Here is a 26507-nt window from a genome sequence, read left to right as displayed (position 1 = left end):
CTGTCAGTAAGAACTTCCAACTTCACTGCAGCAGTGTCAGCGCCTTATTATTCTACTTACCAAATGAGAGTTTGAGCACTCAAAAATATTTTCACGTGCTCTAAGACAAGCTTTATCTGTGATGGGAGAAGTCTAGCACCTGGGGAATTATTTTTTTATCCCAGTTAGCACAAACACTATTACTGAGAAACAAATTCAGGAAGAGAGTGTCTGAAACATGTCTCATTGGCAGAACTTGGCATTTCTATAAAACACCTCAAGGAAACTCAGATAACCAGTTTTTGGTGATAGGAGATGCATCTTCAATCCTCTGCAACACTAATTCTAGCAGAACAGAGAGACTGTAATGAAAATTCAAGACTGTACCTGTGCAGTTAAATTCCTGCACAGTTTAATTACAGGACTTCAGTGATACTGTGTAGGTGTGAAATCCAGCAGCTAGTCTCTGTACCAAGGGCATGATGTACTTCAGAGCCCTGGATTACTGTGCCAATTCATCTTCACCATTAAAAATCCAAGTGCAGGGTAGTGGCATCTCTAACAAACCTAAACCCTACCTTACTTACCTATTGTTTTCACCCATCCTATCTTGGAAGCAAGAGCCTGCCTCCCTTGGTACAGTAGTAGAGCTGCAACACAAAGCACCACTTTTAAATGGTAAATAATGGTAATAAAGCAGCCCAGAAGATGTGACAGTCTGTCATGTTTCCCCTCACCAGCCCCACTTTTCATTATTTGGAAAAGCGACTCCCCTGTCTGTCAAAATACCAGGGATTTTGTCTTGAGAACAGTCAATGTCTTCTCAGCAGCCTCTGTCTTCCATATCCTCATTTGTCACATCCCTAAAAATAATAAAACAACAGACAAGGCAGGCAAACATCTGACTGCAGTTTTTGAAGTCTGTCACTTCAATGGATCTGTCACCTCGGATGGCTTATGCTGAAAGATGAACTACCATGAATACACGGCTACTCCTGCAACACCCAGTTGTTTTAAGATGTACTTCCCACATATGGCAAGCTGAGTTTGAAAGGCAGTAACAAAGCACTCCAGTTACTCCAATCCATCTTGCAAGGGATTTATTTGGACACTCCTATGAGGTTAAAATTTGATTTTGTCACCTTAATCCTCACAGATAAAACCTGAACCCTAAGCCAGGAAAAACCTGATCATACTGTTTCCCTTTCTCCTGAGCTTTTGAGGTATTTTTTCCTGCCATCCCGTGCTGTCCTGTACAGCCAACAATGGCTATGACAGAAGCATCATTGAGAAACATGCTGCGATCTGAGTATCCAGACAGGCTGAGTCTGTCCTGGGTGCCAGCTCAAGCGCTAGTGACTCATCTACTGTACATCTCCTACTCTGGGAAACTTCAAACAAAAACCCTCCAGGGACCAAGGACTACCTGGAGTTTCTGTTTTAGGAGATGAGTGACTTGAGGCAAGCCTTTGGGGAAGACTTGTAAGCATAACAGGCTTTTCCTCAAACTTATCAACTTGCCATCACAGACTTAGAATCACATGCAGCATGTCAGAAGTGCCAGACCAGTATTGATGTACCAGCAGGTATCACTAAAGAGACTTGGGGTTGCCAGGACCTTTAAGAGCCACCTGTGGTGGCATCAGGCAGAAAAGGAAGACAGAGCATCAAGGATTGCAATATATTAATTATAGGTAAAGACAAACAAGTATTGTCAGCCAGTATTAGTGGGACATTTAGCTAGACAATTCCTTTGCAGTACTTCTGCATAACCTAGTGTGACATTGTAATTCAATAGTTGCTAGCAAAACAGAACAATTTAGAAATCAATTATTTCCCAATGTCAACTTTTGCAAAGCTAACTTCAAAACACGCATTGCTGCAACTTCAAAATATACATCTAAAAGCACTCACTGCTCCCTGCACTGAATAAAGGCCTCAGCTAACAGCACCTATTTGAATTGAACAAACTACAGACACACTGCTCATTTCCCTATTGAAACTTGTCAGCTGGAGTTGACTCAAATTATTAAAATAAAACCACTGGAAGCCCTTTTGCCACCCTCCTGCTGCCCTGGGGCTTCTCATCCAGCTGCATGTGCAAAGCAGCACGAGTTAGCAGTGCTTGCTACACTGCAAAGGAAAAAAAACACACAAAGAAAACCCAAAAAGGCAATAAAGAGCTGCAGTGTTGCGATTTTCCTGTGGAAACAGACTAAAGAATCTTCACCCTGATTTTACCTGACCTCCAAGACCTGAGAGCTCACAGACACACAGTGCATGAATCATCTGCCAACAATACACAGAGCAGAGCTGCACTGAGTAAAATATTTAAGTCTTCCATTTCATCACTGGATCATACCTGAAACAATGCATGGTTAAAACTTCTCCTGAGCACACACACACACCCTGAAACTGGCCATGCCAGAAAAGCTTAGCAGATCAGCAACAGTAGAAACAAGATGCTTGGACACATTTTCAGATGTCCAAGTATTTTTTTTTAACTCCCTTCTATAAAGGCAGAAAGAGGAAATGCAAAGGGAAATGTAGCTGAAGCAACCTGCTCGGCTCCCAGCTGGGGCACTACTAGGGCCAAGACAGCAGCTATTTTAAGACAAGGGAAGGCTGGCAGCCTTCAGATGTCAACATTTAGCAGTGGACAGTGTTTCAAATATTTGCACAGCCATGTCCCTTTCTGAGGAACTGCAAACATCAGGGCTTTTTACACCAGAACTGCTGTACAGAAGGGGAAGTGCTATCAAGAAGGGACTGAACACTTCCCTCATCCAAGTCATGATGCAGAGCTTTGGGGATCAGTACTGTAATTTGTGAACAAACTCAGGGACCTAAAATAAACCACAGGTAAGACTGGAGATAATGCTTTATTTGTACATTTCAGCAACAGGAGAAATAACTGAAGATGAAATTATCTGCTTTGTTGTAAAGTATAAAAACATTTAATTATAAATATTTAGCTAAAAAAGCGTGATTTATAAAATATAATCTGTGAAGGTATATATACACAGTTTAATTGTTTAGCAATTCTTTCACCTGACATTAGAGTAGAGGTTTTTCTATTTATTATTCCACACTCACAGTTTAGTGCTCACAGTTTAAGAAGCAAAACAGAAAAGTGAAAAGACAGCTGGCAAGTTTCTTTCTGGAAGGAAAAAAAAAATATGCACAAACTGGGGCAATAGCAGAGGCAGAATTTGAGCAAATCCATGTTTCAAGAGAGGTCTCTGAGGGAACACAGCTCCCCTGCCATGACCTAAAGCATACATACGCAGACAAGCAGTGGGCATTTTAACATTTGTGGGCAAGTTTCCTGTGTTTGCAGAAGAAAATGGCTAATATAATGCAAGCTCTCTGAATTCAGTTCAGCTGAATTCAGTGGTCACCTCGCAGCTCTTCCCTTCTTGAGCAGGGACTGCTCAGTATGCTGGGCTGGTATTATCTGTCATGGCTCTAACAAAAATCAAACAATGTCACCTTCGTGATTCAGGATATAAGCAAATTTCCAAATAGAAAACCCCAGTGTGCCATCCGATTGCATTGTCCAGCTGGCAATACCCCTTAAAAACAGATACAGCTGCCTAAGGCTGGAAAATACAGTGAAACCATACTGTAGACTAAATGTGATGGAATGTGAAAGACAACACATGGTCAAACAATTCAGTTTTCTCTTTCTCATTTAAGAGAGTCAGCTTCCTACCTTCAAAGTCTTAGGAAATCTCGCCTTTTATTGAAAGGTTTGTTACTATGGCACTTCAGAGAAGAAAAACTGAAAGACTCTCCGATATGCTGGATGGCAGAAAATGCTACAGGAAATTGTAATTAATTTGATCCATGTCCCTAGTAACTATCTTTCTCTCTTCACAGTGTTCTTACAGTGCCTGTGGCACAGGGCTTTGAAGAAGAGGAAAAGGGATAACCAAAGATGCATGACAACACCAAACAGCAGTATAAACATACAGGAAGTCAAGGTGTACTTTGTACATCCTGATTTACACAAGACATCACTACTTGCCTGTAAGCGAGTAATGAATTAATATGGGGTTAAGAGAAAAAGAATGTATAGAAAAGAAGGAAAGAATGAAGTAGGTGAACATGACACTTGACAGTGCTCACCCATGATTTGCTACCTGCTGTTTCTGCTTCAGGGTGATGTGCTCCTGACAGTCCAGAGCAAACAGCACATACACAGCTCTTATGATCCACATCATTATGAATGCATAGTAAATGCAAGAGTTGTGCCCTTAGAAACTCAGGAGGATCTTCAGGAGAGGAAGGCTAGCAAAGCTGTAACAAGTTTTAGGCAGGATCCAGGCAGTTCTCTCCAGGTAAAGCCCTGATCTGGGAAACGTACCAAGTCATGTGCAATCTTGGAGTGTATATTGGCTGGTTGGTTACTGGGTAAATGCAGACTTTAACTCCCTGAAAGCTGCTCGACGGTGTTTCCTTTCCTCCTCTTCCCGCTTTCGCTCATCCTGCTCAGCTTTTATCTCTGCTTCAAACTTACTGGCTGAAGAGAGAGCTTGAACCTTTGTGAGAGAGAAAATAAGTGTCAAGCCTTGCATCAGAGGGAGAGCCAGAGCCTGAACTACTCCCGGATGAGCAACACAGAACTGCTTGCTACACCTCACAGTGCTTGCTGGGAAGCTCTGTCAGATGGTTTAAGTATTAATTACACTGCAGTGCTTGGTTATTTACACCCAATACCTGTAAGCTTGCTTGACTTTAACATCAACAAAAGAAAGGTCATTTACTAATAAGTCACTAACAAGTGACCAAAACAATGCCATCAGTACCAGGTCACATACATTCTTTCTGTAAGCAGGCAGCATAGCATAAGTTGTGAGATACAGTAGGAGAAACTACTGCAAAAAACAGTTCTGAATCACAGCCAGATCTGAGAACATCATACTATACCACGGATAATCTGCAGATCAAAGAGACATTGTTTATTTGCTGGCTATTTTTCCAGCTTTCATCTCAGTACATCTGCTGTGCAATAGCCGTGTTATGCTCTTGGGAAAAAACTTCTTATATAAACAAGCAGGATTATTTTCTCTCCAAGAGAGCTTTCAAAAAGGGTGCTTTGTCAGCTCCGAATGGTGAAACACTCTTTCTGCCAACCCCAGGACCCTGCAGAACAATTCTGATTCCAAAGGTTACAGAGAGCTGCTCAAGAAAGATGTCTGAAATCCTATACTCCAAAACACTCTATTCACCACTGAACTCTAAGTGTTCTGGTTCAGGGAGGTTTTGCAAAATGGGAAACTCTGTCCCTATTGCATTAGTTTCCAGGACATTTTTGTCTTTAAAAGTGGTCAGCCAGCTAGTCCCATAGGACTCCCAGCCACAGGGACACATATCAGCCAGTCAGCTCTAGCAGGGTAAGGCTCAGAGTAGAGATGGTAAATTAAACTGTTCTAGTATAGACTGATCTGTAGATGAAGGCTGTAGCTGGAGTCCAACAAAGTTTGAAGGGAAAAGCTATGGCTGAGGGGCATGAAATATACATCCTTTTAGCTACAGAGAAATATGGCATTATCTTCTGTTGAAAAACAAGCAGGGTTGTTTCTCTGTGGCAATTAAGGCCTGTGTGCAGAGCTTTTCATGTGTCTGTGCCACACCATACCTTAGCTTCAAAGAAGTTCTTGGCTCCTTTGACTCCCTCAATGGACACATCTATCTCCGAGAGCTTCGCAAGAGTCAACAGGCCACTGTCCTCCTCAAGTTCCCCAGCTGCAGCTTTATGGAAAATCAGCAGAAACTAGCAAGACAAGAGAGGAAACATTCAAGTTCTTCACTGAGCCTCGAACAACATAAAATAAAAACAGCACAGACACTCACCTGGAGGGGGCTGGAACTTACATTTCTCAGCAAAAGAAACCATGACTATATAAATGAAGTGATACCACGGAACTTATGTTCTGGTGCCCTGGCTCCAGTATACAGCCCTGTTAGACTAAAAGAGGTCAGAATCTCATAGGAGAGGTGGTTTCCTACAGAGCAGACCACTGGTAAAGCATAGTTCCTACTAAGCCTGGGCTGCTCCATGGCCAGCGGAAGGAGGCCACCTCTCCACCTGCCTAGTACAACTGTATGGTGGGCTCAGATATACCTCTTTATGTCCCCACACACTAATGGTGTATTCATAAGCTCCCCACCAGCTTCCCCAGTGTCCTGGGGACTCACATCACATCCCATGACAATGAAAGCAGGGCAAAGAGACCCTAGCTCACACCTGAACCAAGACACTAGTGCACTCCAGTTAGAGAAAGCAGCAGCCCAGGTGTGTACATGCCTTTGTGATAGAGTGGCTGAACAAGCGTCCACAGAGCTGCTTGTTTTGAAACCTTTGTCCTGCACTGGACCATAGACATTTAACTAATCCAGACTCGCTACAGCAAAGCGCGTATTGGCAAATGAATTGCAAAGAGAAACAAACAAAAAGAGATGTATTACGCTCCAGGAAAACACACTTTTCTTCTTTTTACAGAAGGGACACAATCTGCCACTTAAAAATAAAGACCTCTGCATCACTTTCCACCTGCTAACCAAACTCCAGTTTAAGATGTGGATGCTCTATGTGGATTTGAGAGGTCCCATAAATCCCTGCTCTTCTTGGCCGCTCCAGGAGCTGTCTCAGTGCTTGGAACAGCACAGAAAGAACAGAGACAGGGACAAGTCACTTGAATACAAAAGGAGCAAAAGCAACAAAGCTGTGCCACTGCATCACTTCAGGGCACAGGGCTGCGCATACCATGTAGGGTGGGCCTGAAATCCATTTGCACAGGAACATCAAGTATCTCTAGCGCCGTGCTCTTCAGGCTCCCAGGCTTGAGACTGCTTCTTCCTCCGAAGAGCCCAAGTTGTCCCGGAGGAGGGCAGCAGAGTCCCAGCATCCATGCAGAGCCAGCCCCTAAAGCGCTCGACTGCTTCAAGTTCCTCGCAGAAGCTGGTGGAAATGCAAGCGTTTGGGAAGGCCTCCCATGGGGAAGGGTGTGGAGATGACAGCAGCGCTGGCTGCCCTCTCGCAGAGGCAGCGTCACCCGGCATTGCTTCATGCAACAGCCTTGTACCCCGTGTGCGCTCAGCACAGAGCAGCCACAAAGCAAGCTGTGCTTGGGGAGGGAACTTTTCCCCCTCCAAACACATGTAAGAAATTAAATGATGCTCTACTGAACGGGCAGAACATCCTGCTCAGAAAGAAACCAAATAGTCCCCAAGACATCCTCTCCCTCTGCTCAGATCCGCTGGGCTCAGGCTAGTTCCTCTCCTCCTCCACCTCCAGGCAGAGGACTGGCAGCCAGGCTGGCATTAGTCATGGTTCCTCCTCACAGTTTCTGCTCCACCCTGCAAGTCCCACTTCCTGGCATCGGAAAAGGGCAGCGGAGGCAGCACAATCCTGAGGTCTGGTACAGCTGTTGCCTGGGGAGGGACTGGAAACACCCAGTCAGAGTACAAGTGCACATGAATCATGCTGAAACTAGGGGATGGGGCAGCAGTCCTCCAGTGGAATACAGACTGCTGTGGCCACAAAGGGTGGGCTGAGCTAAAAGAAGCCAGAGACTGAGTCACCAGCTGGGGCAGACACTGCATAATGTCAGCCCCAAGGACCCAGCTAGGTGGACTAGGGGCATCATGCTGGTTTCCACAGGAGCTCAGGAGCAATCCTTCCTCAAGTCAGCACACAGCCTGCAGCTGGCCTCACCAGTTATTTGCCCTCAAGGCATCAGTCCTTACTAACTAGAAAACAGCAGCAATCTGCATTCAGATGCCATTCCTAGCCTGTCTCACACCCTTGCTGGGCCCCGGACGCATCACATGCAGCTAAGCCTCAAGAAACTATCAACAAAGAAGCAAAAGTGAATAATGGTGGTACCTTTAAAAGCAGTGCTTTCAAGGAGGGCAACATGACACATCCTTTCCATTCCACTAACCTTAAAAGAGATAAGAGGTGTATCTGCTCTCACATCTTTCATGATCCAAGATCTGTCCCACAGTGCCAGGTCTCAGAGCAATGCTGCAGTTATGCAGCCCCACCAGGCACCATGCTGGCCTCCGGGATGTGTGGAAAGGTAGAGGATTGACCACCAGCAGCAGCCTTGCAAACAGCTTGCCAAAAAAGCAGTGCAACCCAAGGCTGTGGTTTGCACCAACTCTGCTAGCAAACACGTGATGTGGGTCAGCATTTAAGCTGGTGTGGGTGCAGGGGACAGTGGGTGGATTTTTGCAGGTTCTAGACAGCAGCTGTAATTACACATTACCATTACAGCAATTAACTCTGGTTTCCTGTGGTAATGACGGAAGCAGACAGTCAAAGGTGGTTTTCCCCCACATACACAGTACCTAATAGTTTTAAGCCTAAATTTCTTTGCTCGAGTCACAGAGTCTAGTGCAGTTAATTGTTGATGTATTGATGGACACTTCAAAGGTCAACGGTCGAAGGCAGCTTTCCTAACAGGGCCAGCGGTTCAGCAGCAGCAAGTCAAAGCCATTACAAGCCTGCTATCCTGGCAACAGTCTACCTGGGATGGGACTACTTAAAGTAGCAGCAAAAGGTGACCTGCTGCAAGTGAAAGAGGTCCTTAGCAATTGTCTGGCCAGGCCACGAGGTAGGTCAGGCAGGTACATCAGGACTCTGGAGAGACAGGCAATAGCCCTCCAGTGCTCAAGCTACACTCTGCTGAGTTTGGATACTCATTTAGACCAGCATTTCTCCTTGTGTTGTCAGTGCCCCAAGTCAGCTTCTTCACCCTCTATATAGTTCTTTGTCACCACCAACGGGAAGCAGTGGGACATGGCTACGGCCTGGTTCGGGCCTCCTCACGCACCAGGAAACCTACCTCCCTGCCAGTCCTCTGTCCAAACACAGCAGCTGGACACAGGGCATCTGCAACAAGGCAAGAAGCATCCTGCTCTTCTCTACCACAGGAAGCTTTGGGTACATGCCAAAGCTGCTATGTAATTTGTCCCCAGACCTCTGCCAATGATGCTCCCTCATTCCAACCCGTGTGCCACTCGAGCTTGCATTTGCTTGACCATTGTTTTGCATCTGGCAAGAAGCTACAACAGCACCAGCTGCTGCATGTCACATGCCAAGGGCTGGCAGCACAGGCAGCCCATGCCAGCTGACAGGCGGCTGTGCTCCAAACAGGTGGCAACAGAAGAGGAGCTGCTCTGCCACTTGTGCCATGCCACTGATGCCAGGACACCACAGCATCTTCCAGAGCCTTGAGGATAAATGCAAAGAGGGCTCCTGCAGCAAGCCCAGAGGCTGCCCCCAGCTCTTCACCCAGGGTGAAAGGTGGCCCAGGAGGCATGCAGGGAGACAGAGGGCTCCTCCAGCCCACACAGCAATTTGGCAATCCCAGTCTGTCCTGGGGCCAAGAGCACGGCGCTCTTCCTGCTCTGCTGGATTCTTTGCTACCCCCCAGTTCACCTCTGACCAGCACATGTCCTTCCCTGCCCAAAGAATCTGCCAGCTTAGGGCTTTGCTGGTGTGAACAGACAGACTCTCACTTCCCAGATTTGCAAATCTTTCCCCCTCTCTAATTGCTGGGCCCCATAACCCAACAGTCTTTGGTCTCAGTCTTCTATTGCTGCCCTCTTGCAGTAAAAGAAATGCAACAAAACCCTTGGGAGATGGTGTGAGGTGTGACACACCAGCACTGAGAGATACTGCAGCAGCTCTATGAGCTGCCAGCCACTCCTCACACCCCAACTGGCCCAAGCTGGTCATGATCCCTGTCTGTTCATCCTCCCCCAGGTGCTGTCAAAGGTCTTGGCACTGCCAAAACGAAGAACTCTATGTCCTGAGCTGTGGAGAGCTCTGCACCTTGTCTCCACAACCAAACCCCCACCCTGGAGGAGGCATGGTGAGAGCACAGCCCCTGCAGAAACAAGGGAGCCCAGCTGCTGGGGGCCCATCGCAGCCATCCCCTGGGCCAGGAGAAAGCAGGACAGCAGCACAGCTGTCACAACTGGTGCAGAACACAAGCAGCACTGGCCCTCCTGTTGCCTAAGGGGCTGTCAATTCAGAAAGGCACATGCAACACATACTTCTGACTGACACAGGAATCAAAACCTAGAACAAGATGATGCAACAGGAGGGTTTCTTACCTGGGCTCCCCCTTCCTGCTGAGATGAGTTGGGTACCCTTGAGGTCACTGCTCAGATTCCCTCTTCCTCTATCCAGCAGCCACTCCTGGCCTGCCCATGCTGCTCAAAGCGGTCTCAGCACAGCAGTGGCAGACAGACCTGTTCACTGGGTGTCCCTGCTGAGCCAGCATGCAGTACCAAACTGCTGCATCACCACGTTTATTCCTTGCTGCAGGGAAGTGACCACCCCTCATGAAGCTTGCCATGGCTGGTCACTGTGTGACACAGAGAGGGCCCCAATACAGCCAGGAAGAGGAAGCCTCCTGTGCCCCGATGAGACGAGCTGCTCCAAGTCGAGACACTGCCCTGCACCTGAAATGAGGCCTGAACCACTGTACCACAAGAGCCCAACAACAAAATCTTGTGACTGAAGGGGCATGCCACCTCCAGCTATGGCAGGGAGCTCTGTCAGCACTCCCAGGAAGCTACAGCAGGGCTCAAATGTGCTCCCAAAGCAAGCAGGGAGGTTGAAGAGCTTTGGCATCAGGTAACATTTACTGGCATGTGAAGATGCGTGTTGACAGCACTCTGCACCTTGAGCTCCCCATGGCATCGGGAAGCTCACCTGCTTCTCCACTGCACCCGCAGCTGGAGAAACACAGAGGGGACAGGACTACATACACAGCACAGGGCCTGGCTGCCTCCTCCCTCTGCCCCGCAACCACATCCCCCTCTGCTCCTGCAGCCACCCTCACCTCACGGAAGCTGAGCTTCCCGTCAAAGTCTTCATCCACCTCCTTGATCATGTTCTTCAGCCCCAGGTGTGTCTGCGGGGCTCCCAGCTTTTCCATCATCAGCTTCAGCTCCATCAGGTCAATGTACCCATCCCGTCCTGAGTCATACCTGTGGGGTGCAAAGGGCAGGGGGTCAGCCTCCATCGTCCCTCATATCCATCTTCTCAGAAGAGGAACCGTGCAAATGGATAAAGTCACAGGGTGGTTCAAAGCTCAGAGGAGAGGGGAAGCTGCATGACATGGCCAGTGCTGAGATAATATTAAGCTCAAGGAAGTAGCTGGCAGCTTTCAGAGCTGTCTCAGAGAGAGAAGTGCTCAGGAGAGCTCAGACCAAACCACCCACACAGAAGGAGCACAGAGGAACTCAGCTTGTCTCAGTGGGACTTCCATCTCACCCACTTGTGTCTCCACAAAGGTTGCTCACGTACAGCTTACACTATATACCAGTGCAGTGAGGCAAAGGCATGCCAGAGCCAGCTGCTGCCAGGTCTTCTGCTCTTTTTGTGGAGAAACAAGGAGCAGAGACCAACCAGAACCTCCCAGCAGAAAGCAGCTAGCTATCTTTGCAGGCAAAACACACCCCCTCTAGCTGTTAAGATCTGTCCTCTCCAAAATGGTTTTGTACTACACAAGCACCTCAGCTTCAGGGCAGCTGTTTATCCAGTGTCCCCAGGCAAAGCAGAAAGGTAGTCCTGGCAGAACACAGCAATCCTAGCTGGTGCCATGGATGGATCACAGGGCCAGGCTGGCAGAGGAAACCAGTGCCCACCTCTAGGAGCAAGGCTGGAGCGGGACCACACCCCTAATGGAGCACAAAGGACTGCAAGGACTCTGCAGGAGGAGAGAGCACCTGTGCAAGGGGCACAGTGCTTTAGGGATGGGGAGGCAGCCACCTGCCATGCTTAGCCTGGGAGCATGCACCAATTCATCCTGACACCTGCTGCAGGTGTGAGTAAAGCATCCGGCCCACCCAGCAACCAGCGCTTCACACACACCAGGGCCATCACTGGGTTTCAAAGTCCAAAGGCCACAGGGATGGGTGCTCTGCTATCAGACAGTCCATCAGCAGCCCTCCCTCATCCTGGTCCTGCCATCGGGGTCCAATACAGAGCTGGGGGCTCGCATGGGAGAACAGGGCAGGGTCTGCCAAGCTGGGCTCAGCCCCGATGCAGAGCCTGCCAATGCCCCCTTGCCACCATCTCAACCCCAGAGTTAAATCCTTTCAATCATTCAGAACAGAAGCCCTAGGCACAGCGCTGAAGCTTTCCCATTGGCAGGAGCCTGTCAAATCCTCCCACCCATCATTTTTCATTGACTGTTAGTTCTCTTCCAAAGAAAGGAAGGCTGTAGCCATCCCAGATCGAGACCTGCACAGTTGTGGTTACCCTGGAAGAAAGCCCTTTCCAGCTCAGAAACCTCACAGCCGCAGAGGAAGCTGTGGCAGGGGAAGGCACGAACAAAGCTGCTGGCCTGGAGCTGCTCGCAGGTGTAGGCAGCACAAGGCAGGGCTGCAGCCAAGAGCTCTGCCCCTGCCTTCACAAGCATGGGCACAGGGTACTTTTCCCCCAAACTGGAGTGACCTCCATGGCTTTCCAGAGTCCCACCACCTCTACAGCCATCTTTTATACTCTCTCTGTCTCTGTTTCCAAGTGTCCCAGGCTCAAGAGACCCAAAACGACAGAAGCATCACCACCAGGCTTGCACACAGCCCCAGATACCAATCTGCCTGCATGCTCTGCACCCAGCAAACCCAGGAGCCCACCAGGCCAGACAGTTTTCTGGAAAACTAGGAAAGAAACTTCCATCAGCCCAGAAACCAGGTCACAGACCTGAGACGTCATCCAGAGGAAAGGCAGTGGGTTCATCACAGCAAGGAAGGCATCAGTTAATTAAGGCACACATTCACAACGTTACCCAGCCCAGCTCAGAAACACACTTTCAAGACCTCACAGAAGCATAGTAAGTGCAATATTTAATTGTCAATTTGCTTTTCCTTTAAGTTTGGGAGAAAGGGTGTGGAGCCATTCCTCTGCAGTTAGGTGGCTGGAGAGGCAGTGCCTTTGATCAGATAAAGCAGCAAAGCATATAGTGGCACGGAGGCACTTGGGGTTAGGGGTTTTTTTTGCCCCCAGAAAGCTCACACTGCCCTTTGGCTGGGTGTGGAAGCACGGTGACACCAAGGTCCCCACCAAGGGCTGCCCATCTGGGGTCAGGCCACTGCCCGGCCCCTCTCAGAACCGCTGGGTAACAGAGATGAAGGCAGGAGGAGGGCACAAACCCAGCCTGCAGCTGCCGTTCTAGTCTCACCCTTCTGGTACAGGCACTACCCACAGGCAAACAGGGGCCCTCAGTGCCTGCCCTGGCACTCAGCCCGGGGCAAATGCACTGCCCCGAAAGGGTTAAGCGTGGGGTACAGCTTCAGTTCTCGTCATCCCTGCAGTGAGGCAGCACAAAGCCAGGATTGTGAGAAATGGGGTCTTGCCAGCAGCGGGCCTCAGTGGCAGAGCGGCAGGCTGTACAGCCACACAATGGGTATCAAGCACACCAGGCTGGGGTAGAGCTGGCCCAGAGGTGCACCCTGAAATCAGGTTACCAGTCCCTTGCAGTTAGAGACAGACAGACAGAGGGACACTGAAGCCCCTGCAGAGCAACAGCGGCACCCTGCAAACTGCTGCATTCCCTCCCCACCCCCCTTGCCTGCTAAAACAGCCCAAGTATTTTAGGACCTGGGTACAGCCGCTCGGCTGCCACCGAGCAGCGGAGCAGCGCAGGCAGACTATTTAGGGAGAAGCGTATTTATAGGGCATGAGAGACGGCACAATTCATTCCCCATCGCTCCCCCTCAGACACAGGCACTCGCACAACTAGTCATGACATGGACTGCACTTTGTTGGCCAGCTGATGCTTCTGGCACACCTCACCCCTACCAACCCCCCCCATCTGCTTTTTGGGAGCTCGCTTTCAGGGCCCAGGGTTCCAGCCAGCCCCCAATACTGCTCACACCCGTTTGACTGCCTGCAGAGCAGCCCTGTACTGGTGATGGACACCGGTCAACCCTCACAGGCAGAGCTGGAGGGCACCAAGGCAAGTTTGTCCCCTGAACACATTCCAGTGTCCCAGGGAGCCATCCTGTGCTCCAGGAGTAGCACAGCATGAGTACACAGCACTTGGGTGCCTTGCCAGCCCCCCCCAGCCCCACTGTCCTGCTGTGACACTGGAGCTTTGCTTCCTTCGGGCTCAAAGCTCTCTGGGCTGCTAGCCAAGCCTCACCCCGGCAATGCACAGGCATTACGGACAGAGGGGTTCTCGTGTCAACGGGCAAAGACATCTCACATCACAGGCAGGCAGGCAACTCCAGCAGCAAGTCGGTGCCATGGCGAGTCCCCACCTGTGACGGCCGGGATGCCGCAGGCAGCTACAGGCACCTCGGCCGTTGAGATAAGGCTTCACAGCGCCGCCGCAACAGCGTTCCTGGCAGCAGATAAGACACAGGCAGCGGCTGCCAAAATCTGCTGCAACAAGGATGCGCCCAGATTCCCACGCTGGCTTGCTTCCACCCAGGCTGCAGAGCGTGCCTGGCTGCCGAAGCACTGGGGGAGGAAAGTGGGAGCAGAAACCAGGGGGGATGGAGGGAATACTTGCCAAATAGACTTGCTTATGAGCAAGAAGTGTGACACACAATTACTGCCCAAGTGCAATCATTATACTGGTGTTATGCAGTGTAGCTAGTGGGTTACACCGCAGAAGAGGGATCAGGAAGGGAAGACAAAGGAGATGCCAAGGACTGCATCACCCATACTGACTCTGCAGTCACCTCCCAGCTGCACGAAAAACCCCAAGGAAACAAAAAAGGACAGCTGAATGAGAAATCCCAAATCCTGAAGGATCAAAGAGTGGTTTCTAAACATTCATGCTTCTTCAGAAAGGCTGGAAAGAAAACCTGCCCTCCCTGTATGCATTTGCTGTACCTGAGCTTGCTCCATACACTGTGGGCACTTGTGCTTTGATCTGCAGTTCCTGCATGCTGCAACGGCCTAATATAGGCTTTGAAATAAAGCCGCCAGAGTAATGGTGCTGAAGTAGTAATAATCTCCTCTTAAATATTTCAAAACCCTTTCTTAGTACTTTACTCCCTCTGAGCATTGCATTGCACCTTACACAGAGAAGGGTGCTGATCTCTTCTCCCTGGTATCCAGTGACAGGACCCATGGCAAGGGCTCAAAGCTGCCCCAGGGGAGGATCAAACAGGACATTAGAATGCATTTCTTTACTGAGAAGGTGGTCAGACACTGGAACACGCTTCCTGGAGAGGTGGTGGATGCCCCATGCCTGTTAGCATTTAAGAAGCATTTGGACAATGCACTAAACATGCTTTGAGTTTTGGGTCAGCCCTGAAGTGGTGAGGCAGTTGGACTAGACAGGTTGTAGGCCACTTCCAACTGAAATTATTCTGTTCTATTGCAGAGAGCTTTGGAAACAACTCCTCCATACCAGGCCGGGGACAGGAACAGGCTCCTCAGCCATGTGCAGCTCCATCCTCCCCAACCTGGGTAGCAGAAGCTTTCCTGCTCTTGGAGGAACATGAAGGCGAGATGAAAGTCTCCTCCAGGAGGATCTGCTCTGTGATGCTGGGCAAGACCCCAAGGCACTGAAACCAGCAGTGCCAAGGCTGGGTGGCCAAGTCCCCATGGGTGTGACTTCCCTGACTGCTGGGACTCTAGAGGCAGCCAGTCATACTGGGAGCACAGCAGTCCTGGATTGAATAGGTCTGCTGCAGCACATCAGAACGTCCCTTTGTACAGGGGCACCTGGCAAGGGGCTCCCAAGTGGCTCCAGGAGGGCAAGGGGACATCACAGCCTCTCCCACTGGCCAGGCACAAAGCACTTGTGAAACATGTGGGCAGCATATGAAATTCCCTAAATACAAATGTAATAGCAAGGCTGGAATTTCTCCACTCCCTCGCACCCTACAGATGAAGCCAGTGGCTGTTTTCTTGCCCCCTACATCCCTTGGAAAGGTCACTCCTGCCAGGCACAGCCTCACAGCCTGGCTTTCACACCCTCCTCCACCATTTCCCTGGACAAGATGGCACCAATGGGAGCTGTGAGATTCCAGAGCTCCTGAGGGTTCACTTGCAAGACTTGGGGAAGGGAGGTTATCATGGTTACCACAGTCCTCACATACTGTCAGAATAGGCAGCTAATTAGGTCACATTATAATTAGCCTGAGCTGCAGACTTCCTGGTCCGTCTGCCAAAAAAAAACCCTGCCCCAAGAGCTGCCTGCACCCAGCAGCCCCCACGTGCTCCTGCACAGCCCCAGCACCTACAGCAGATACTCACACCCATCTCTGGGGGAATGGGATTGAAATGGGGGGATGCTGCCAAGAGACTTGGACAAGACAGGGAAAAGTGAGCCCACCCAACCATGGCAGCAGGAGCAGGGAGCATAATTTCAGCTTTGGAAGGATGCTCCCGGCACAGACAGCAGCACACAGCACCTGGATGGAGCACTGGATTTCAGTAAGTCCCATGTTCAGACAAGCCTTTTGCTTCCACCCTGGCACAGGGCAGTCACAGCCACCAGCCGCACCATGGGATACGCTGACAGATGCCAGAGCAGCTGCTGTCACCAGCAACTCCCTCTTCCTGACTGGAGCACCTTGACCCAGCCCACACCTTGCCTGGGTCCCACAGGCTCAAGTTTAGTCTGAATTACAGATTTACAAGTTCCACTAAACTGATAAGAAACACTTCTGAATACAAAGTGTCATAGTGGAAACTTGGCATCCCATGGCAATGAAGATACATACCTGTCTGTCAAAGGCTTATTTTTCACTGTTAGTACGAAAGACCCTGGTTCATGGTGGCCAGGACCAATAAGCCACACAGAGAATAAAAGCCTTAATCACATTAACTCAAGCTCTGACTGACAGGAATTAAGGGCAACATTTCCTCTCCTCATGGAGCACGTGGTGTCAGCCGCTACTTGAAGTGGGTTGCACGCAGCAGATGGAGCAAAGACCAGATCCTCTGCCACTGCAAAGGCCAGGTGCCTTTAACAGAGTGAAAACCAGGTTGGGGTTTTCCATCCGCCTGCCTGGGAAGCACAGGGGAGCACACAGCCCAGCTTCTTCCCCTTCTGGCATGACTGGCCAGCGCTCAGCTGCGATAGTCCTCACAGGGCAAGCAATGTTTTCCAGCTACATTGACCAGCTGATTAGCATTCAACTGTAAAGCCTAGGTTTCCCCACTTACAAGGCCAGCGTTTAATGAGCTCATTGTTGAAAAATTCGGCCGCAATTCAGCTCTTCCACTTTTCATTTCCCAAACCACTGCTGTTCCTTACCTTATCGCTATTGAGGCAGTACCACTGCCTGCTCCAGGCTCTCGCCTGTGGCTTTTGGGCACTGCAGCTGCCTGCATCATTTGTCCTCCTGCCCTTACAGCGTCACATCTCAGCCCTCTGCAGAGTGAGATCCCCTTCAACCATTGTCAAGATGGGAGCAGGATCGAGCAGAGCAGCAGTTTCAACTGGACCACCTCCCTTCCCGCGCCCAGCTGCCGACACGATGCTGCCTGTGCAACAAAGAGCTCCAGACCTGAGCTCACAAAAGCCCGTTGCCTAGTATCCCGCAGCAACAGCCCTGGCAAGGGCCAGCAACACACCACAACTACATGAGCTAGGAGTGTTCAACCAGGGTCTCGGTCTCCTTGCAACGAACCCAGCCTCCAGGGTGCCCAAGGCAGCTTTCAGGTAGCAGGACAAGAACCTAACAAGTTACAAAGCCTGCTGCGGTCACCTCTGTAAGCTAAAGTAGGTCTTTGCACCCTGCTGTGACAGCCCACGTAGCTACTCTGTGGTACTGCATCCTCATGCCTGGCAGCAGCTGATCCCCAGTCCGGTAGCCCTGCCTGCCTGCCCCCTCTCCTTGGGGCCAGGAGAACGGGGTCCCCAGGGGCACAGCGGCTTGTGGTGCTGGGGGGAAACCTGAGTACGGAGAGCGAAAGCTACTTAGGCACAGCCCAACTGCAGGAGGTAGGATAGGGTTTGCAGAGGAGAGATAAGGGCAGGATCATGGCCCCGGGAAGGACCAAGCCTTTCTGCTTACAGTAGCAGCTCCCCGTGTTGCCACCAGCAGCTTGACTTCAATATAAACCCTCCTGCCGGGAGGAGGCCCCCAGCGCAGCCCTCCAGAAAGGGAAACCAAGAGCAAGCTGTGCTCGAGCTTTGTTTGAGTGCACGGGAGGGAGCACCGAGCCTAGCAAACGGGACCGTGCAAGGAGCTACAGCACTGCTGGGCAGAGCTGCCGGGGGTCTCAGTTGTGGAAGGCAGGTGTGCAGCATCGCTGCGAGGCCCCACGACACAGACCCACCAGGTGCCCCTGGGCATGGGGCAGCAGCGCCTGTACCCTTCCAGCACCCCGTCCCACCCAGCGTGTCCCCCAAAACCACAGCTCCCGGGTGCCACCGTCCCAAACCCGGGAGGCAGCGCCAGAGCGGCCGCTAAGCGCGGGGCTGAGCTCCGGCCGCGGGTCCCCGGCGAACCCCGAACCCCCCATAGCACAGGGACAATCTGGGTTTTTTGCCACAGGGGAACCCCGCCGCAGCCTCCTCCAGCCCGACCGCAAAACCGCGGAGAAATGCGAAGATCGCGCCAAGCGCGGGCAGCCCCTCGCCAGATGCGCCCCGAGGAAAGGCGCAGGGAGGGTCTGCGGGGGAACTGCAGGCAGAGCCCCGGGCCGGGCAGGCGCCCCCCCCCCCGGCGCCCCTCGCCCCACTCACAGCCGGAACATGCGCTCCATGTCCTTGATCTGCCGGCGGCTGAACTCCTTGAACTCGGTGTAGGGGTTGAAGACGGCGGCCCGCCGGGGCTGCGCCGCCCCCTCATTGATGTCCTGCCGCCGGCAGAGCTTGGCGCTCAGCTCCGCGCCCGCGCTGGCCGTCAGGCAGCTCCGCTCCGCCTCGTCCCCGGCTCCCGCCTCGCCCTTGGCCGCCACCGCCTCGCCCGCCGCCGCTGCCCCGCTCTCCTCCAGCTGCAGCCGCCGCTGCAGCTTCTGCGCCAGCTCCTCTGAGGCCATGGCCGGCCGCGCACTGCCGCTCCACTCCGGCCGGGCCCGCCTGCCCCGGCCCGCAACTTTATTCCCTCACTTAGAGGGAGCGGGGCGGGGCGGGGCGGGACGAGGCCGGGACGGGGCCGGCGCTTAAGGAGGCGCGGCGGCACCGAGGGGCCGTGGTGGGTCCTGCACCCCGTACGCCCCCCACGTACCCCCGCAGCCGGGTGTACCCCCGCAGGCTGACCCCATCACGAGCACACTCTTCCACGCAGGAATCACACACACACCCCGCTCCGGTACACCCGCATAGGTTACCAACCCCCGGCAGGTACCCACTGTCCCAAACGGGAAACCCCCGCCACACTCGAGCGCAGCCCCCCCTGACCCTCCAGCGCACCCCCCCGCGGGCAGGGTCCCCCGCGGGCAGCCCCCGCACCCCACGGCAGGGCGCTGTCCCGGCCCCGGGGCGTACGGCCCGTGTATACCCCACAGCCGCTGCGTGGGCTGAGCCGAGCCCCCAGCCCCGCCGGGACCCCCGTGGCCGGGAAGAGCAGCTAGGCCCCCCGGGCACCCCACGGCCCGCCCCACGCCTGCAGGGACGGCGGAGACCAGGCCTGCCCCGCGCCGGGGCGCAGGGACCCCTTAAGCTCTGCTCTACGCCTCCTCTTTCTTATCTCCTTGGGCTAAAATTAACCCGGGACAAAGCTCGGCGCAGCCTGGGCTCCCCCTCCTCCTCCAGAGAGCACAGGAGGCTGGCGGCCTCTTCCCACCACCCCGCCGCCCCTCCCGGGCCAGCGCCACTGCCACTCCTGCTGTCCCCGGGCTCTGCCGGGTTCCCCCCGGGACCCCCCAGCCCGGCTGGTAGGAGGCTGATGGTGCCAGGCAGGGTGGGATTAGGGCCGGTGTGGGGCGCCTTAGGGTGGCTGTTGATGGGATTTACCCACCGGGGAGGAGGGGGAGAGGAAAGCACTGGCTCCGACACTCTGCCTGCTTGTGGCTCCCACTTGCCCAAGCTTGTGCATAGCGGAGAACCTGTCCCAGCAGCTGTTCCGTGGCTGTTTCACACCTCCAGGCAGGTGGTAAGCAGCTCTCTGACCCTACCATAATGTCGTGACCTACAATTGACGCTCTTGGGCAAGCTCATTCCCATGCAGCCTCCTCAGAAAATGACTGCTGAGGCCATCTGCAGCGACTCGGCCTTCTAGCGGCTGCCCTAGCGAGGGTCGGGGTGGCTGCATGGTCACCACAGCATGTGGCATGGGAAGGCCGTGGCAGGTGTATCACACCAGGACTGCCTGGAAAAAACAGCTGCTGAGCGAAAGGGGTGGCATGTGCTGTGCCCACACTGCTTTGCCCTCAGTGCCACATCCATGGAACAGACTGGCTCCTTTCACCCAAGCGGCGTGGAGAGGAGAGCAGGGAGCTGCTGCAGGGCCACCCATCACCCTTGAGACTCAGGAGCCCAGAGGCCCTTGTGCAGCAGCAGGGTGTCCCAGACCTGAGCAAAGCTAAGGGGAAGACACCAAGAGCACAGCAAGGGTGCCATCTGCTGGAGGTAAACATCTGGGGTATGACAGCCGGGAAATAAAATGAAGAAAGCAACAGACATCTGCAAAATACAATCAGGAAAAGGAAGACGGAAAAAGAAAAAGGACTATAGGTATGAAGACCTGTTCTCGTTGATCATGATAACTGTGTATGGCTACTAGGAAAAGGATAGCAGTGCACTACTAGGAAAAGTTATAGGCACTGAACCTGGTCAAGAACTATGGCGCAGGTTGGAAGGATGCCAGTCAGAGATGTTACTGGGTCAGGGGGGCTCTTATTTAGGCTGTTGATTTATGAGTAGCTCTGCTTTGTTGTGGTAGGGTTCTGGTAAACCGGGGTTGACATGTGACAGGGTTGCCTGTTACTTCAGTATGTGAGTCATTGGAGCTGTACTGGGCTGAGTGGGCGAGGCAGGGGATGCTGTCCAGGTCTGTTGCTGGGGCAGGGAGGGTGTCCTTTGGGGTATGGATGCGTGCGTCCCACTCTATTGTAGTGCTGTGGTTCTCCTGTGCCAGGATCGCAGTTCATTCAGTGTGTGGGTTCCATGGACTGTGGTGGTCTTTGTATTTCTTTGGGAGTGACTGTAGGGTTGCGCGTGAGCGTGTGGCGGGCTTGTGGAGAGGGCTGCTGGCGGGAGAGGGGGTGCCTACGGCCATACCACCCTGAGAACGCCCGATCTCGTCTGATCTCGGAAGCTAAGCAGGGTCGGGCCCGGTTAGTACTTGGATGGGAGACTGCCTGGGAATACCGGGTGCTGTAGGCTTTTTATCGCCGCGCGCCTGCGGGAAGCCCCCCCCTTTTGCGGCAGGGGCGTTGCGGGGGCTTGGGGGCCCTGCGCGTGAGCTGGTGCTGGTTGCGCGGGTCAGGCTGGCGGGGCGGGCGGGCGGGCGTGGTGGCGGCCTGCTGCCCCGCGGCCTCGTTGCGGAGGGCCGAAGCGTGGTGTGGGAGCGAGCGTGGCAGCTGCCTGTTGCGAGGGCTGCCGTTAGGTAGCGGGGGGCCGTTGCGTTGCGGCCGGTAGGTGCAGGCGTTGTTGCGTGCGTGGTGCTGGTGGTTCAGGTGTGCGCGGGGATTGCCTGGTGCTGCCCTGCCCGGTCAGCGAGGAGGGCTGTAGGGCGGTGTGCCAGCAGGGTAGGTGTTTGTGGCGCGGTCTGCATGGGCGCTGTGCGGGGCAGGTGCGTGATGGGGGTAGTTGCGTGCGTTGCGTTGGGCGTTGGTTGTGCGTCGGGTGTGCGGGGTCCGTTGCGGGCGCCCTGCGTCGGGCTTGGGGGTGGCTGTAGGGTTGCGCGTGAGCGTGTGGCGGGCTTGTGGAGAGGGCTGCTGGCGGGAGAGAGGGTGCCTACGGCCATACCACCCTGAGAACGCCCGATCTCGTCTGATCTCGGAAGCTAAGCAGGGTCGGGCCCGGTTAGTACTTGGATGGGAGACCGCCTGGGAATACCGGGTGCTGTAGGCTTTTTATCGCCGCGCGCCTGCGGGAAGCCCCCCCCTTTTGCGGCAGGGGCGTTGCGGGGGCTTGGGGGCCCTGCGCGTGAGCTGGTGCTGGTTGCGCGGGTCAGGCTGGCGGGGCGGGCGGGCGGGCGTGGTGGCGGCCTGCTGCCCCGCGGCCTCGTTGCGGAGGGCCGAAGCGTGGTGTGGGAGCGAGCGTGGCAGCTGCCTGTTGCGAGGGCTGCCGTTAGGTAGCGGGGGGCCGTTGCGTTGCGGCCGGTAGGTGCAGGCGTTGTTGCGTGCGTGGTGCTGGTGGTTCAGGTGTGCGCGGGGATTGCCTGGTGCTGCCCTGCCCGGTCAGCGAGGAGGGCTGTAGGGCGGTGTGCCAGCAGGGTAGGTGTTTGTGGCGCGGTCTGCATGGGCGCTGTGCGGGGCAGGTGCGTGATGGGGGTAGTTGCGTGCGTTGCGTTGGGCGTTGGTTGTGCGTCGGGTGTGCGGGGTCCGTTGCGGGCGCCCTGCGTCGGGCTTGGGGGTGGCTGTAGGGTTGCGCGTGAGCGTGTGGCGGGCTTGTGGAGAGGGCTGCTGGCGGGAGAGAGGGTGCCTACGGCCATACCACCCTGAGAACGCCCGATCTCGTCTGATCTCGGAAGCTAAGCAGGGTCGGGCCCGGTTAGTACTTGGATGGGAGACCGCCTGGGAATACCGGGTGCTGTAGGCTTTTTATCGCCGCGCGCCTGCGGGAAGCCCCCCCCTTTTGCGGCAGGGGCGTTGCGGGGGCTTGGGGGCCCTGCGCGTGAGCTGGTGCTGGTTGCGCGGGTCAGGCTGGCGGGGCGGGCGGGCGGGCGGGCGTGGTGGCGGCCTGCTGCCCCGCGGCCTCGTTGCGGAGGGCCGAAGCGTGGTGTGGGAGCGAGCGTGGCAGCTGCCTGTTGCGAGGGCTGCCGTTAGGTAGCGGGGGGCCGTTGCGTTGCGGCCGGTAGGTGCAGGCGTTGTTGCGTGCGTGGTGCTGGTGGTTCAGGTGTGCGCGGGGATTGCCTGGTGCTGCCCTGCCCGGTCAGCGAGGAGGGCTGTAGGGCGGTGTGCCAGCAGGGTAGGTGTTTGTGGCGCGGTCTGCATGGGCGCTGTGCGGGGCAGGTGCGTGATGGGGGTAGTTGCGTGCGTTGCGTTGGGCGTTGGTTGTGCGTCGGGTGTGCGGGGTCCGTTGCGGGCGCCCTGCGTCGGGCTTGGGGGTGGCTGTAGGGTTGCGCGTGAGCGTGTGGCGGGCTTGTGGAGAGGGCTGCTGGCGGGAGAGAGGGTGCCTACGGCCATACCACCCTGAGAACGCCCGATCTCGTCTGATCTCGGAAGCTAAGCAGGGTCGGGCCCGGTTAGTACTTGGATGGGAGACCGCCTGGGAATACCGGGTGCTGTAGGCTTTTTATCGCCGCGCGCCTGCGGGAAGCCCCCCCCTTTTGCGGCAGGGGCGTTGCGGGGGCTTGGGGGCCCTGCGCGTGAGCTGGTGCTGGTTGCGCGGGTCAGGCTGGCGGGGCGGGCGGGCGGGCGTGGTGGCGGCCTGCTGCCCCGCGGCCTCGTTGCGGAGGGCCGAAGCGTGGTGTGGGAGCGAGCGTGGCAGCTGCCTGTTGCGAGGGCTGCCGTTAGGTAGCGGGGGGCCGTTGCGTTGCGGCCGGTAGGTGCAGGCGTTGTTGCGTGCGTGGTGCTGGTGGTTCAGGTGTGCGCGGGGATTGCCTGGTGCTGCCCTGCCCGGTCAGCGAGGAGGGCTGTAGGGCGGTGTGCCAGCAGGGTAGGTGTTTGTGGCGCGGTCTGCATGGGCGCTGTGCGGGGCAGGTGCGTGATGGGGGTAGTTGCGTGCGTTGCGTTGGGCGTTGGTTGTGCGTCGGGTGTGCGGGGTCCGTTGCGGGCGCCCTGCGTCGGGCTTGGGGGTGGCTGTAGGGTTGCGCGTGAGCGTGTGGCGGGCTTGTGGAGAGGGCTGCTGGCGGGAGAGAGGGTGCCTACGGCCATACCACCCTGAGAACGCCCGATCTCGTCTGATCTCGGAAGCTAAGCAGGGTCGGGCCCGGTTAGTACTTGGATGGGAGACCGCCTGGGAATACCGGGTGCTGTAGGCTTTTTATCGCCGCGCGCCTGCGGGAAGCCCCCCCCTTTTGCGGCAGGGGCGTTGCGGGGGCTTGGGGGCCCTGCGCGTGAGCTGGTGCTGGTTGCGCGGGTCAGGCTGGCGGGGCGGGCGGGCGGGCGTGGTGGCGGCCTGCTGCCCCGCGGCCTCGTTGCGGAGGGCCGAAGCGTGGTGTGGGAGCGAGCGTGGCAGCTGCCTGTTGCGAGGGCTGCCGTTAGGTAGCGGGGGGCCGTTGCGTTGCGGCCGGTAGGTGCAGGCGTTGTTGCGTGCGTGGTGCTGGTGGTTCAGGTGTGCGCGGGGATTGCCTGGTGCTGCCCTGCCCGGTCAGCGAGGAGGGCTGTAGGGCGGTGTGCCAGCAGGGTAGGTGTTTGTGGCGCGGTCTGCATGGGCGCTGTGCGGGGCAGGTGCGTGATGGGGGTAGTTGCGTGCGTTGCGTTGGGCGTTGGTTGTGCGTCGGGTGTGCGGGGTCCGTTGCGGGCGCCCTGCGTCGGGCTTGGGGGTGGCTGTAGGGTTGCGCGTGAGCGTGTGGCGGGCTTGTGGAGAGGGCTGCTGGCGGGAGAGAGGGTGCCTACGGCCATACCACCCTGAGAACGCCCGATCTCGTCTGATCTCGGAAGCTAAGCAGGGTCGGGCCCGGTTAGTACTTGGATGGGAGACCGCCTGGGAATACCGGGTGCTGTAGGCTTTTTATCGCCGCGCGCCTGCGGGAAGCCCCCCCCTTTTGCGGCAGGGGCGTTGCGGGGGCTTGGGGGCCCTGCGCGTGAGCTGGTGCTGGTTGGGCGGGTCAGGCTGGCGGGGGGGGGCGGGCGGGCGTGGTGGCGGCCTGCTGCCCCGCGGCCTCGTTGCGGAGGGCCGAAGCGTGGTGTGGGAGCGAGCGTGGCAGCTGCCTGTTGCGAGGGCTGCCGTTAGGTAGCGGGGGGCCGTTGCGTTGCGGCCGGTAGGTGCAGGCGTTGTTGCGTGCGTGGTGCTGGTGGTTCAGGTGTGCGCGGGGATTGCCTGGTGCTGCCCTGCCCGGTCAGCGAGGAGGGCTGTAGGGCGGTGTGCCAGCAGGGTAGGTGTTTGTGGCGCGGTCTGCATGGGCGCTGTGCGGGGCAGGTGCGTGATGGGGGTAGTTGCGTGCGTTGCGTTGGGCGTTGGTTGTGCGTCGGGTGTGCGGGGGTCCGTTGCGGGCGCCCTGCGTCGGGCTTGGGGGTGGCTGTAGGGTTGCGCGTGAGCGTGTGGCGGGCTTGTGGAGAGGGCTGCTGGCGGGAGAGAGGGTGCCTACGGCCATACCACCCTGAGAACGCCCGATCTCGTCTGATCTCGGAAGCTAAGCAGGGTCGGGCCCGGTTAGTACTTGGATGGGAGACCGCCTGGGAATACCGGGTGCTGTAGGCTTTTTATCGCCGCGCGCCTGCGGGAAGCCCCCCCCTTTTGCGGCAGGGGCGTTGCGGGGGCTTGGGGGCCCTGCGCGTGAGCTGGTGCTGGTTGCGCGGGTCAGGCTGGCGGGGCGGGCGGGCGGGCGTGGTGGCGGCCTGCTGCCCCGCGGCCTCGTTGCGGAGGGCCGAAGCGTGGTGTGGGAGCGAGCGTGGCAGCTGCCTGTTGCGAGGGCTGCCGTTAGGTAGCGGGGGGCCGTTGCGTTGCGGCCGGTAGGTGCAGGCGTTGTTGCGTGCGTGGTGCTGGTGGTTCAGGTGTGCGCGGGGATTGCCTGGTGCTGCCCTGCCCGGTCAGCGAGGAGGGCTGTAGGGCGGTGTGCCAGCAGGGTAGGTGTTTGTGGCGCGGTCTGCATGGGCGCTGTGCGGGGCAGGTGCGTGATGGGGGTAGTTGCGTGCGTTGCGTTGGGCGTTGGTTGTGCGTCGGGTGTGCGGGGTCCGTTGCGGGCGCCCTGCGTCGGGCTTGGGGGTGGCTGTAGGGTTGCGCGTGAGCGTGTGGCGGGCTTGTGGAGAGGGCTGCTGGCGGGAGAGAGGGTGCCTACGGCCATACCACCCTGAGAACGCCCGATCTCGTCTGATCTCGGAAGCTAAGCAGGGTCGGGCCCGGTTAGTACTTGGATGGGAGACCGCCTGGGAATACCGGGTGCTGTAGGCTTTTTATCGCCGCGCGCCTGCGGGAAGCCCCCCCCTTTTGCGGCAGGGGCGTTGCGGGGGCTTGGGGGCCCTGCGCGTGAGCTGGTGCTGGTTGCGCGGGTCAGGCTGGCGGGGCGGGCGGGCGGGCGTGGTGGCGGCCTGCTGCCCCGCGGCCTCGTTGCGGAGGGCCGAAGCGTGGTGTGGGAGCGAGCGTGGCAGCTGCCTGTTGCGAGGGCTGCCGTTAGGTAGCGGGGGGCCGTTGCGTTGCGGCCGGTAGGTGCAGGCGTTGTTGCGTGCGTGGTGCTGGTGGTTCAGGTGTGCGCGGGGATTGCCTGGTGCTGCCCTGCCCGGTCAGCGAGGAGGGCTGTAGGGCGGTGTGCCAGCAGGGTAGGTGTTTGTGGCGCGGTCTGCATGGGCGCTGTGCGGGGCAGGTGCGTGA

General features: G+C 55.8%; 1 protein-coding gene and 8 non-coding genes across 9 annotated transcripts; 8 read left to right on the top strand and 1 right to left on the bottom strand.

The window, feature by feature from the left end:
- Window positions 1–2848: 2848 nt before the first annotated feature.
- Window positions 2849–19046, bottom strand: EFHD1 (EF-hand domain family member D1). Its single transcript, XM_040613382.1, has 4 exons — window positions 18672–19046; window positions 10848–10995; window positions 5624–5758; window positions 2849–4523 (listed from the first exon to the last, which is right to left on the bottom strand). The coding sequence occupies exons 1-4, from the start codon at window positions 18965–18967 to the stop codon at window positions 4389–4391; spliced, it is 714 nt and encodes a 237-aa protein (XP_040469316.1). The 5' UTR covers window positions 18968–19046; the 3' UTR covers window positions 2849–4388.
- Window positions 19047–21135: 2089 nt separating this feature from the next.
- Window positions 21136–21254, top strand: LOC121097209. The gene has a single exon (XR_005830855.1). It is a non-coding gene; the product is annotated as a 5S ribosomal RNA (ribosomal RNA).
- Window positions 21255–21825: 571 nt separating this feature from the next.
- LOC121097208 lies at window positions 21826–21944 on the top strand. The gene has a single exon (XR_005830854.1). It is a non-coding gene; the product is annotated as a 5S ribosomal RNA (ribosomal RNA).
- Window positions 21945–22515: 571 nt separating this feature from the next.
- Window positions 22516–22634, top strand: LOC121097207. Its single transcript, XR_005830853.1, has one exon. It is a non-coding gene; the product is annotated as a 5S ribosomal RNA (ribosomal RNA).
- A 575-nt stretch (window positions 22635–23209) lies between these two features.
- LOC121097206 lies at window positions 23210–23328 on the top strand. Its single transcript, XR_005830852.1, has one exon. It is a non-coding gene; the product is annotated as a 5S ribosomal RNA (ribosomal RNA).
- A 571-nt stretch (window positions 23329–23899) lies between these two features.
- On the top strand, window positions 23900–24018 carry LOC121097205. Its single transcript, XR_005830851.1, has one exon. It is a non-coding gene; the product is annotated as a 5S ribosomal RNA (ribosomal RNA).
- Window positions 24019–24589: 571 nt separating this feature from the next.
- LOC121097203 lies at window positions 24590–24708 on the top strand. The gene has a single exon (XR_005830849.1). It is a non-coding gene; the product is annotated as a 5S ribosomal RNA (ribosomal RNA).
- A 573-nt stretch (window positions 24709–25281) lies between these two features.
- Window positions 25282–25400, top strand: LOC121097202. The gene has a single exon (XR_005830848.1). It is a non-coding gene; the product is annotated as a 5S ribosomal RNA (ribosomal RNA).
- Window positions 25401–25971: 571 nt separating this feature from the next.
- On the top strand, window positions 25972–26090 carry LOC121097201. The gene has a single exon (XR_005830847.1). It is a non-coding gene; the product is annotated as a 5S ribosomal RNA (ribosomal RNA).
- Window positions 26091–26507: the final 417 nt, after the last annotated feature.

The sequence above is a fragment of the Falco naumanni genome, chromosome 13, assembly GCF_017639655.2.
Source record: "Falco naumanni isolate bFalNau1 chromosome 13, bFalNau1.pat, whole genome shotgun sequence".
NCBI classification, from domain to species: Eukaryota; Metazoa; Chordata; class Aves; order Falconiformes; family Falconidae; genus Falco; species Falco naumanni.
Note: the sequence above shows the minus strand (reverse complement) of the source record. Positions and strands in the feature narration are given on the sequence as shown.